We start from the raw sequence: 13836 nt of genomic DNA on the forward strand, positions 1-13836 counted from the left end.
TGTCGGTATTACATTGTATATCCCTGTATGTTGTGGTCGCTCAGGTGCTTATCTAATCGTTTTTTGAAACTATTGATGCTCCCCGCTGAGACCACTACCTGTGGAAGGGAATTCCACATCTTTGCCGCTCTTACAGTAAAGAACCCTCTATGTAGTTTAAGGTTAAACCTCTTTTCTTCTAATTTTAATGAGCGACCACGTGTCTTGTTAAACTCCCTCCTGCAAAAAAGTTTTATCCCTATTGTGGGGTCACCAGTACGGTATTTGTAAATTGAAATCATATCCCCTCTCAAGCGTCTCTTCTCCTGAGAGAATAAGTTCAGTGCTTGCAACCTTTCTTCATAACTAATGTCCTCCAGACCCTTTATTAGCTTTGTTGCACTTCTTTTGGGCCAGTTTTAAATATTGGTGCTACATTGGCTTTTGTCCAATCAGCTGGTACCATTCCAGTCAGTAGACATTCCAGTCAGTATACTGCAGCAAGGTGGCTCATTCCCGCATATCGCCGTAGCTGTACATCGGCACGGGAACTCGCTTTTGTGGGCACTCCCATTGGCCAGTGGGGAAACCAATCAGCGGGTCTGGTGGACTCGATGTCCGCCGGCCACCCACGATCGTTCCCCGCAATGACAGAACAGGGATCTGCCTGTGTAAGCAAGGCAGATCTCCGTACTGACAGGGGAGAACATAGATCGTGTCTCCTATGCTATGCAGGACAACGGATCTGTGTATCCAGTCACACAGTCCCCCATATAGTTAGAAAACACAAACAGGGAACACATTTAACCCATTGATTGCCCCTGATGTTAACCTCTTCCCTGCTAGTGTTATTAGTACAATAACATGCATATTTTTAGCACTGATTACTGTAATAATGTCACTGGTTCCCAAAAAAGTGTCAAAAATGTCAGTTAGGTGTCCAATCTGTCTGCCTCAATGTCGCAGTCCCGCTAAAAATCACTGATCGCAGCCATTACTTGTAAAACATAAATAAATAAAAATGCCATAAATCTGTTCTCTATTTTATAGATGCGATAACTTTTGCGCAAACCAATCAATATATGCTTATTGCAATTTTTTTTTACAGAAAATATGTAGCAGAATACATATTGGCCTAAACTGATGAATACATTTGTTTTTTTACATTTTTATTTTGGAAATGTTTTATAGCAGAAAGTAAAAAATGTTTTTCTTTTTTTTCAAAATTGTCGCTCTTTTTTGTTTATAGCGCAAAAAATAAAAAATGCAGAGGTGATCAATACCTCCAAAAGAAAGCTCTATTTGTGGGAAAAAAAGGACTTAATTTTGTTTGGGTACAGTGTTGCACAACTGCACAATTGTCATTTAAAGGGACGCAGTGCCGTATCGAAAAAAATGGCCTGGTCTGGAAGTGGGCTGAAGCGGTTAATTAAAAAGTTAAATATAATACAATTTTATAAAAAAATATAAATATTTTTTTAAAACTTTTTCGGTATTGGTTTCGGTTTTCGGCGAAGTGCAACCTGCATTTTCAGTTTCAGTTTTGACACCAAAATTTCCATTCGGTGCACCTCAAGTTTTGATAAATCTAAAGGAAAAAATCTAAAGAAAATTGTAAAGTGTGTATCCAGCTTTAGATCCCTTCTTCAGGCTTTATACATAAAAAGCATATACAGCCTGAAAGGAATCATACAGCATATACAGCCTGAAAGGAGTTATCCCGAAAGCATGCATCTCAAATAACTCAAGGCAGCCAATAAAGAGTATCACTATGGACTTGTTCAGAACAGTGAGATGCACTAATTACACAGCCATTGGTGTGTGCTGAGAAACACAGTGGCCGATGCGCTAATCTCGGCACATCACACTGTTTTCTTTTTGCATAGAAATTTACTGAAATGTCACAGATGATATTTCAAAACATTTCTGTTTACCATAGAGGCATTGAGATGCGGCAGTTCATGTTACAACCTGCTGTGCAGAAAAAAAGTACTGTATACAGTGTTGCCAACCTATCAGATTGAAATCTACTGACACGACACCCAAAATTCACTGGCACAGCCAAATTTTTACTGGCATTTCCAAAAGTTACAAAATTACAATTTTAAGTGCAAATTTCAGTATTTAGGCTACCAACAAGTGCAATATGCAATTAGCAATGTGATTTATGCTGGATATTAAGCCAAAGAACATATTTCTTATTTTATTTACGATATAGTAAGTAAGTAGCTCAGGGACAGGCAGGAGCGTAGGGAGGGAGAGGCTAGGGGGGGGCTGAAGCCCCGAATGTGACACCGAAAAGCCCCAAGTCTATGGAATGCTGCATTCCATTGTTAACCCCGGCCGCCGGGACCGATCTGATCGCGAGTGTGGCCGAAAGTGGGCGAGTGTTGCCAAAAGTAGCCGAGTGCCATAGCGGCCAAAAGTGGCCAAGTGCCCCCTTGTGGAGCCTGCAGCACCAATGCCAGGACCGCGGGACGTGTGGCGTGATGTCCATCTTAGCCTGCAGGCTCCAGAAGGAACACTACACTACATCCCCACTCGGGCGGGCGGCTCTGCTCCTCGGCTCTCCTCTCCTCCTCGACTCGGCTCCTCTCTGACGGAATGACTGCTGTGACCGCACACCACGGCTGAGCTGAGGTAGGTCAGACACACAGTGTGTGTATGTATGTCATTGTCAGTGTATGTAGGTCAGGCAGGTCAGTGGTCAGTGTATGTAGGTCAGGCAGGTCAGTGTATGTAGGTCAGGCAGGTCAGTGTATGTAGATCAGGCAGGTCAGAGTATGTAGATCAGGCAGGTCAGTGTATGTAGATCAGGCAGGTTAGTGTATGTAAATCAGGCAGGTCAGTGTATGTAGATCAGGCAGTTCAGTGTATGTAGATCAGTGTATATAGGTCAGGCAGGTCAGTGTATGTAGGTCATTGTATGTAGGTCAGACAAGTCAGTGTAATGGTCAGTGTCAGGCAGGTGTGTTTACTGGTCAGCATTGATGGGCACTGGTAAGTCACACAACCCCACCACCCAGCCCAAAAAAAAGCCACCCCCCCTAGTATTTGGACTTCGGGCTGAAGCCCCTGGTCTTTTTGCCACCTAGCAACACCAGACAGGACTCAGGAGGGCAAAAAATTAGAATGGGTGGCACACACACATGAAACTGACTCCCACAGTGACAGCAGTGTGCAGCAGCACAGATGATGATGACACCTCACCAACACAACATGTCCCATCCTGAGTCATAGTGACAGTTTCTCTCCACACCAGGTGGTCCCTTCAGTCAACTCCAGTCCAATTAGCACTGACAGTCCTGCTCCCGGCTTGTCTTGCTCCTGTCCCGCAGACCAGGACACGAGGCTCTGGCCCCTCCACTCGACTCTCTTGCACTATGACATCACACGACACGTTCAGGCACCGCCTCCTCCAGACCTGCCCCCCCAACCGAACACACTGTAGCAGGCACTTGGATGGTCTCGGCCGAACCCTGGACCAAAACTACGCATGAGCAGAGCGCCACAGCCATATTTTTTACTGGCAACCTTTTCCTGTCACTGACATTTACTGGCCAGAGAAAAGTGCCCATTTTTTGCTGGCTGCTAGTAAAAATACTGACGGTTGGCAACACTGACTGTATGCAATGCTGTTGTTTGAACTGACACCATTGGAAACAGGGCATTTTGCCATGTCAGCTGATGAGAACAAGTCTTTAAATTTCAAACTTTCTGGAATGCATAAAAAAAGGAAAAGTAAAGTCAGTAAAATATATCCTTAATTGTATCCCACAAATTTCAAAAGATAATTGATAAACCTGGTGATAAAAATAAATATAATTTATGAAAAGTGGCATAAAGGTGGATTTGTTGTTAACACCTGCTTTTAACCAGAACTACCCTGTTTCCCCGAAAATAAGACCTAGCGTGATTGTCAGTGATGGCTGCAATATAAGCCCTACCCCCAAAATAAGCCCTACCCTGTTTCCCGGAAAATAAGCCCTACCCTGAAAATAAGACCTACAAGGGCTTTAACTAGGGCTTATTTGGGGGGTAGGGCTTATATTGCAGCCATCACCGACAATCACGCTAGGTCTTATTTTCGGGGAAACAGGGTATTTCATTCCAAGCTCTACACAATGGGCAGCACCCATGGCATGATATATTCTGAACTTGAATATTCGGTGTATTTGATATTTTATCTACACATTTATGGTATACTGTATAGTGAATACTGTGCTTTATATACTGGGTATGTAATTCATAAGTTGCCAAACTGCTATATCTCTGTTTATGGTGAACATTGCTTTGTACCGTTGTTTGTTTGAGTGGTACTAACTGAACTTAAACTTAGTGCTGTATGAATGAGACTGTACAAATTAGATATGAAACTAGGTCTTCAATGATAGTGCAACTAAAGGTGTGCTTTACAGCATCTGAAATACAATACATCTTTAAAAGCCACATATTTGATTATATTGGTTCTCACTAATGTACTAGAATAATGCTCTTTTAAACAAAATAGTGATTACAATATTTTTACTTTGTTAACCTGTACCTCTTCAATTCTATTTACATGAATAGGTCATGCCCTTCAAGTATGTCATAATAAATCAAAGAGATATATGGATTAACTGATGCATCTGGAGTGTGTGAGTCCTTCCATTTGGCATAGAGTACTTTGCAGGATCCTGCAACTAAGCATGAAACATTTTGCTGTGAGCTTGAGTAGGTGTATTGGCAGAGCATAATCCTGACATGGTCCAGTGTATATAAAGAAAAGAAAATAAGGTGCTGTATATGTTGTGAAAGGACATCTGGAAATGTTTTTTACTTGACTTTCAGAATAGCATGTGATTTTAAGCAGCCAACATTTTAGGAAGTTAAAGTAAACCTTTGTCCCCCAGACTGTGCACACTAAGCACTTTCATATTCTGCGCAAGCAGTAAAAGCATTTTAAAACAAGTTAATTTACCTATGTAGCTATAGGCATTGTGGAGAGATCTATCTCCAAAGTTCACAACAGAGTCCATATTTTATGGAAAATATCTTAGCAGCCTGTCAGCCCTCGAATGTAAACACACAGCAGGTGTTTCTAAGCTGTTAGAAACGGATTAAGGGTCAGTTCACACCTGATTTGCACAGGAACGTAAATATTATTGTGTGCTGTTCAGCGTTTGTAAAGCACCTTGCTTAAACCTGTGTCTGTATATCATATCATATGTTTACTCTTTTGACAAAGAGTGAGATATCTACTAGTCTAGGGGCCTCCAAACTACAGCCACATACAGCCCACTAAAAGATATTGTCCAGCCCACAGCTATGTATATGGGGGGAACCCTGATGTAAAGGAGGATTCTGATAGGAACCCTAATGTAAAGGGGGGGCTGTAAAATGATGGGGGTCTTAATTTCTTTTATTTCACCCCACCACACAGTTTGATGTTTTGTTGATATTTGAGTCTTCCTTTCTTCCTCTAAATCCCCCACTTTGTTCTACTCCCTAATCCCTTTCTAGTCTTTCCATCTACGCTATATTTAATTCATACTCTTTTTTTTTTTCTTTTTCTCATAAAGATATAAGGTGCCTTAGAACTTTATTCTACTAAGATATCGTTGGCTTGGGCCTCTACACCCAATGTAGTTCACTTGTGCTATTGTCTGCATTATGAGACTTATGCCTCATACACACGATCAGAAATTCCGTCAGAAAAAACTTGGATGGTTTTTCCAATGGAATTCTGCTCAAGCTTGCCTTGCATACACATGGTCACACAAAAGTTCTCTGAACTTTCGACTGTCAAGAACGGGGTGACGTAAAACACTACGACAAACCGAGAAAATTAAGCTCAATGCTTCCGAGCATGCGTCGAATTGTTTCCGAGCATGCGTGATTTTTTGCACATCCGAATTGCATACAGACAAACGCAATTTCGGATAGGAATTTTTTCCGACCGAAAAATAGAGAACCTGCTCTCGATCTTTTGTTGGCTGAAATTCTGCCAGCAAAAGTCCGATGGAGCATACACACGGTCGGAATTTCTGACCAAAAGCTCACCTACGACTTTTGTTGGCAGAATTTCTGATCATGTGTATGGAGCATTAGTGCTTGAGTTCCATTTATTGTATTCTCTCACACTTTACACAATGTTAGTATGTGGAAAAAACTGTTCATGCCAACTTAGTGTGTTCCTTCACATGTATGTTTATTTGGTTATGTTTTTTTTATACAGATTTATATCTCTGCCTTATGTTTCTGTCCCTCTGTTAACTTCAAAATTCAATAAAATCTTATTTGCCTTTATATAATGATGGGGGCCTTTGGATGCAGAAGCGGGGACTCTGATGTGAAGGAGGAAAGGGCTCTGGAGTGATGGTAAGGCTTCTGATGTGAAGGGGGGGATTTCTGACGTGAAAGAGGGGCTTCTGATAAGAAGTTATTTCTTGGAGTGTGTTCATTCATTTAAAGTTTATTCACTCATTTATAAAAAAATTTTTTAGCCAATATATATGTAAAATACACTATATTACCAAAAGTATTGGGACACCTGCCTTTACACGCACATGAGCTTTAATGGCATCCCAGTCTTAGTCCGTAGGATTCAATATTGAGTTGGCCCACCCTTTTCAGATATAACAGCTTCAGCTCCTCTGGGAAGACTGTCCACAAGGTTTAGGAGTGTGTCTATGGGAATGTTTGACAATTCTTCCAGAAGCCCATTTGTGAGGTCAGGCATTGATGTGGATGAGAAGGACTGGCTTGCAGTCTCCGCTCTAATTCATCCCAAAGGTCTATCGAGTTGAAATCAGGACAGTCAAGTACCTCCACTCCAAACTTGTTCATCCATGTCTTTATGGACCTTGCTTTGTGCACTGGTGTGCAGTTATGTTGGAACAGGAAGGGGCTTTCCCCAAACTGTTCCCACAAAGTTGAGAGCATGAAATTGTCCAAACATTTCTTGGTATGTTGACTCCTTAAGAGTTCCCTTCACTGGAACTAAGGGGCCAAGCTCAACCCCTGAAAAACAACCCCACACCATAATCCCCCCTCCACCAAATGATTTGGACCAGTGTACAAAGCAAGGTCCATAAAGACATGGATGAGCAAGTCTGGGGTGGAGGAACTTGACTTGATTGCACAGAGTCCTGACCTCAACCCGATAGAATACTTTTGGGAGGAATTAGAGCGGAGATTGCGAGCCAGGCCTTCTCATCCACATCAGTGCCTGACCTCACAGATGCACTTCTGGAAGAATGGTCAAACATTCCCATAGACACACTCCTAAACCTTGTGGACAGCCTTCCCAGAAGAGTTGAAACTGGTATAGCTGCAAAGGGTGGGCCAACTTAATATTGAACCCTACGGACTTAAAGTTCATGTGCATGTAAAGGAAGGTGTCCCAATACTTTTGGTAATGTAGTGTATCTAATGTGGTCCTCTTGCTGAAAAGTTTGGAGACGCCTAGGCTTGTCAGGAGTAATATTACAATGCACAAAGTCAGTGTGGTTACCCTGCAGCGTTGCAGGTTCCTGTCCTGCATGCACACTACAGCTCTTCATGCTGATCTCTGCTCTTAAGGTGGTTATTTCCATCTCATACTCCTGCCTTGTCTCCTGAAGCTCATGCAGCTCTGCTCGCAGTCTACACAACTCCTCTTGCAATGAGGCAATGTCACTCTCACGCTCAGCTGCTGCCTCCTCTGCTGACTGACGCAGAGACATGATCTCCTCCTGTGCACAGCGTAACTCTTGGGACACCTCCAGCAGTTCGCACTCCTTCTCATGTTCCAAGCTGTCCACCTCCTCCTGTACTGAACGCAACTGAGCTACAGATGGATGAAGAAAACATATCATAATAAAGTATAACTGTGATGTGACATTGTGATGTGATATTACACAGTTCTTCTCTAAATTTAGGAGATGACTGTATTAAGTTACATAGTTACATAGTAGATGAGGTTGAAAAAAGACACGAGTCCATCAAGTCCAACCTATAAAGTGACTGAATAGAACCAAGGTGCTCAGCCTTTTTATGTTAAACCTCAAAGTTTCTTCATGCAGTTTTTGGGAATATGTGATTTGCCACTGTTATATTTGTTAGTAAACCTATGTGTTACTTAAAGTCTAAGTTTAATTCAGGTAGATAAAAGGAAAGTCTGCCCGCTCTATTCATAGATCCTGTTTCATTTATAGAAGCTGTAGCCTTCATAGGCATGTGCAGGGGGTGTGCCAGGTGTGCAGGGCACACCCTAATCACTACGTGAAGTGTCGATTCCCCCTACTGCCCAGGTTTGCCCCTGTGTTGGCCCCTCAGTGCTGCTGGCTTCCCTCCTCTCCTCTCCCCCCAGCTGCTGCAGGGGATGTTTCAGGATGGAGAGCGGGGTAAGGGGCTATTAAATATGTAATTTATCGGCCACTTCCTTTTCTAAATCAACACAATAAACACACTCGCTCACTGTGTCCATTAGTGGCGGTGCGTCCATAAGGGCACACGGGCGTCGCCCCCTCTCTCCTGCCACCCCCTCTAGCACCAATAGATAGATTCATGCATTGTATGAACCTAACTATGGCCACCGCTGCCACCCCATATTCAGGCGCCTGGCCCCTTTTCGGGCGCAGGGCACCTGAATTACACCGGTGGGGGGTGTTTTTGAAGCACCTGATTAGGGGCACAGTGGGAGCAATTGATGGGCACAGTGGTGGCGATTAATGGGCACAGTGGTGGCAACTGATGGGCACAGTGGTGGCAATTGATGGGCACAGTGGCTGCATTGTATGGGGCACAGTGGCTGCATTTTATGGGGCACAGTGGCTACATTTGATGGGCACAGTGGCTGTGTTTGATGGCACTGTCCTGTACAGCTGAGGCTGCAGAGAAAGATGTGTGTGTTTGAGCTTTGGGGTGCACACTCCAATCCAATAGGCTGCACACACCTATTGTAGGCTTATATGAATGAATGAGCAGGGCAGAAAGGGTGGGCATAGTCATGACTCTTGATGAGTGCCTGTGACAACTCCTTTAAGCTGGCCATATATGGCTTAGTTTTTTTCATTCAGCCAGGCTGGTCTGGTGCTGAGGATTTTGATCGGCCTTTTTTGGGAATACATAAAATGAAAACATAAACACTTTTTAGTTAAAATAAATTAAAAATAAAAGCAAATTAAACTAAATAGAGAGGGGGGTAAGGGTGGGTGAGAGAGGAGTGAGAGAGAGGGGGGTGAGAGAGACAGGGCCAGGGCCGTCTTAATAACATCATGGACCCCTGGGGAAAGTAATGCTCTGGGGCCCCTACAATGGAGACAGTGCAAGTAAACAGACATCAAGTAGGTAGGAGGCAGACAAGCGAAGCTTCTCCTTTTGGGTGGAGCTCCGCTTTAACTACATGAACAATCATTCTGTACAGCAAAGAAACAATGGGAAAATACTACATATATAAAGTAACAAAGCTGTCCTGTGCATACAATATATCTGCTAGATTGATGCTCAGGACAGTTGTAACAAGTATAGATACAGCCGCCAATAAAAATCATGAGGCACCAACCAGCCTGACAGGGCCTCAGATACCTCCAACATTGTAATCCCTCTACATCTTATATACATCCGGCACTCCTAACTCCGCCCAACCAACCCCCCCCCCACACACACACACACACATACACCAGGTTTCCCCCTACCATTGTTATCCTGTTACCACCTCCACACCCCCTGGATTCTCAACCCCAAATACCTCCGCAGCACTCTGACCCCTCTACACCCTAGATATCCCCCCGCACTCTGACCCCTCTACACCCCAGATATCCCCCCGCACTCTGACCCCTCTACACCCCAGATATCCCCCCTGCACTCTGACCCCTCAACACCCCAGATATCCCCCCCACACTCTGACCCCTCTACACCCCAGATATCCCCCCTGCACTCTGACCCCTCAACACCCCAGATATCCCCCCCACACTCTGACCCCTCTACACCCCAGATATCCCCCCCGCACTCTGACCCCTCTACACCCCAGATATCCCCCCCCCACACTCTGACCCCTCTACACTCCAGATATCCCCCCCACACCCTGACCCCTCTACATCCTAGTTATCCCCCCCAGCACTCTGCCCCCTCTACACCCCAGATATCCCCCCAGCACTCTGACCCCTCTACATTCCAGATTTCCCCCCAGCACTCTGACCCCTCTACACCTCAGATATCCCCCCCCCCCGCACTCTGACCCCTCTACACTCCAGATTTCCCCCCAGCACTCTGACCCCTCTACATCCCAGATATCCCCCAACACTCAGACCCCTCCACACCCCAGATATCCCCCCAGCACTATGATCCCTCTCTGCACCCCAGATATCCCCCCGGCACTCTGACCCCTCTACATCCCAGATATCCCCCCATCACTCAGATCCCTCTACATTCCAGATATCGCCCCAGCACTCTGACCCCTTTACATCACAGATATCCCCCCAGCACTCTGATTCCTCTGCATCCCAGATATCACCCCCCAGCACTCTGATCCCTCTACACCCTAGATATCCCCCAGCACTCAGACCCCTCTAGAACCCAGATATCCCCCAGCACTCTGATCCCTCTCTGCACCCTAGCTATTCCTCCTAGCACTGTTACCACTACATCCCTGATACCCCCTACACTGTGGCCTCTCTACATCCCTGATGTCTCTAGCACTATAGCCACCCAAGATACCCCAAGCATTGCTACCCCCTATACACCCCAGATCCCCCCTTTAGCATTGTTTTCCCCCATACACCCTTGATATCCCCCAGCACTATTATTCCATCCATGTAGTACCCCCTTTTCAAGTGGAGATACAGTGCATGTGAACTTTTGGCTATGTGTCCACCTCCAGGACTGTGACAAGGACTCACCTATACCAATCAAGTCATGCAGGCAGAAGGAGGGACAGAGGAGGGAACATCCCTCCGGGCATTCCAAGCCCTTCGGTGCAAACATTACTGGACAGCTGGGCTCACCATGGCACTATCCACAATGCCACTTCTGCAGTCGGGCTCTCAGTGCTGCCGACTCAAAAGCTCCTACCCTGCGGCCTTCGAGTCTCGAGCATTCAAGCTGCATGTGGTGGGGTCAGAGCATCACTTCGCTCCGGCCCTGCCCCTCCCTGCTGGCTGTGAAATAATAGGTATCATTCTGCACAGCACAGCGCACCGCTGCCAGCCTGCCTCCCCTGTGTATCCATCGCTCTCAGTGCCATCATAGGGCCCCCAATTTCCGGGCAGCAGGGGTTCAAGGAGCAGCTGCTTTGGGGAACTGCAGGGGCCCCTTATGCAACTGGGGCCCCTGGGCAGTGCCCAGGTGTGCCCGCTCATTAAGATGGCCCTGGACAGGGTGTTGGGGGGGGGTAAAAGGTAGAGGGGAGAAAGGGTACATATGGATAGCTTAAGTAGAGTAGCAATGTAGCAAGCTAAGTGTGCCACAACAAACTGTAGGTGGGTCCACAATGGAATAAGAGTGGGAGGGGCTTAAAGGAGCATGGTTAAATAAAAGAAGAACCTTTTTGTACTCATAAAATATTCTGAAATTGCTGTCCTGCAAGCCAGAGTCTCAGAGACATATACAAACCTCAGCACAATCATTATTTTAAAAATGAAACACTGCCATTACTTATGATCCAGTGAATATAGACAGAGAGCTAACGCTTTGTCTGAGCCGACCTTAAAGAAGAACTTCATTAAAATAGTCAGGTATTCCTTAGCAACTGTTGAGATAATGAATAGTATGGTGAGAAGTACCGTGTTTTCCCCGAAAATAAACCCTACTTCGCAAATAAGACCTAGCATGACTTTCGGCGAGGGCTGTAATATAAGCCCTACCCCGTAAAATAAGCCCTAGTAAAGTCCCTGTAAAAACATGTAATCCTTTTGTAAAAAGATTATATAATGTGCAGTTTGTCTCCTTTGTAACTTTATTGTGGAAAATACCGTATTTACAGCACCGCTGGGAGCTCACGTGACCCGCCGGAGATCTTCTTCTCTCCTCCTGGCTGACGTCTGCAGCCCCTCCCTCTGCAGTGCTCGGAGCAGGGCTGACATCAGCGGTGATCTCGGCCCCTCCCTCTGCAGTATTCTGAGCGGGGAAGAAGAGCTCCGGCAGGTCATGTGAGTGCCTAGCAGCGCTGTAAAAAAGGTATTTTGCACAATAACTTTACAAAAGGAGACACACTGCGCATTTTATAATCTTTTTTACAAAACAGATTACATAAGTTTACAATGACTTTAACCAAGGTTTATTTCTGGGATTAAAGATGTCATAATGATGACTCCTGAGCTGAGAGGGAGAGAGAAGAAAACTTATTAAAAAACAATTTAATGGTTTTATTCCAGGTTTTTTAGAACATAGAGAGGGGTAAATGACACAGCACAAGCACTGTGCTGTCTATCATGCTTTAAAGGATCAGGATATATATTATTATTTTTTCCAGAAGTGGATATGACTATATTTGAATAAATGTAAATTATTGTACATACCGTAAATAAATAAGACATTCCCATGAATAAGCCCTAGTCTGTTTTTTGTAGCCAAAATTAATATAGGACCCGGTCTTATTTTCAGGGAAACACGTTATGTAATACACAATATAGTATATATATAGTGTAGGAGTGTGTTATGTACAATATAGTGCAGGAGTGTGTAATGTACAATATCATGTACATCGTGCAGGGGTGTACAATGCACAATATAGTGTATATAATGCAGAAATCTGTAATGTACAATATCATGTACAGTACACAGTGCAGGAGTATGCAATGTACAATATTGTGTATATACTGCAGGAGTGTGTAATGTACAATATAGTGTATATAATGCAAGAGTGTGTAATGTACAATATCATGTACATAGTGCAGGAGTGTGTAGAATATAGTGCAGGAGTGTGTAGAATATAGTGCAGGAGTGTGTGATATACAATATTGTTTATATAGTGCAGGAGTGTGCAGTGCACAATATAGTATATCTAGGGCAGTAGTGTGTAATGTACAATCTAGTGTATATAGTGCAGGAGTGTGTAATGTACAATATAGTGTATATACTGTGAGTCACATAGAACATAGTTGCCAACATTTCAAAAAAAGTTCCAGGGACTCCTTTTTAGCTGTGCATTCAACAAACCATTGTGGTATGTACTTTGTATGTGGGACATTCCCTTTGCTACAGAGTGTATGATGGTATGTGTAGGAAAGGAGTATGGAGTGTATGACAGTGGGTAGTGTGTATAGAAGAGGAGTGATTAGGGTGCAATGGTGGCCAGTATATGCAAGAGTGGAGTGTGGAGGGTATGGTGACTGTCAGTATGTGCAGGAGAGGGATACATAGTATATGACGGTGGTTAATATGTGCTGAAGATGAGTGTGGAGCGTATGGTGGTGTGTAGTTTGCACAGGAGAGGAGTGCAGAGTGTATGGCAGCAGGTAGAATGTGTCGAAAAACAGTGCGGATTGTATGGCGGTAGGTAGTATGTGCAGAGTGTATGGTAGTGGGAAGTATGTGTAGGAGAGGAGTGCACTCCACATGCCTCTACTCATCTTTGCACCCCAGCCCCCCCTGCACACCTCCTCTTTGCTCATGTTTGCACAACAAACTTTAATCCCTTATCTGTTACCTCTGGACACCCCATGTGCTCACTTTTGCAGTACAGGCTGATGGCAGGCTCAGTGACAGTGGCAGGCCGGGCGTCTTTGCATCCCCAACGTTGGCAGCATTCAGTAGAGGTGATGGTGGTGGACCAGGGCTCAGGGGAGTTTAATATACCTATTAATGCTCCCACCATTTACATACCAATGCCGCCTGCCATCCGCGATTTACATATTAACCAGTTGCAGACTTTGGGCGTGCTGGACATACCCAAAA

The 13836-nt window shown here is 44.6% G+C and overlaps 1 protein-coding gene across 5 annotated transcripts in view; it reads right to left on the reverse strand.

Annotated features, from left to right (window-relative positions):
• CCDC136 (coiled-coil domain containing 136) overlaps positions 1 to 13836 on the reverse strand; it is a 121173-nt gene that overhangs the window by 43305 nt on the left and 64032 nt on the right. For 4 of the 5 annotated variants that reach the window (XM_073619335.1, XM_073619336.1, XM_073619334.1 and 1 more), the window contains exon 5: positions 7475 to 7789. In XM_073619335.1, the coding sequence (XP_073475436.1) occupies positions 7475 to 7789 (315 nt within the window). The remainder of the gene's footprint in view (positions 1 to 7474; positions 7790 to 13836) is intronic. The other variant, XM_073619338.1, reaches the window with a different exon arrangement.

The sequence above is a fragment of the Aquarana catesbeiana genome, linkage group LG03, assembly GCF_042186555.1.
Source record: "Aquarana catesbeiana isolate 2022-GZ linkage group LG03, ASM4218655v1, whole genome shotgun sequence".
Classification (NCBI taxonomy): Eukaryota; Metazoa; Chordata; class Amphibia; order Anura; family Ranidae; genus Aquarana; species Aquarana catesbeiana.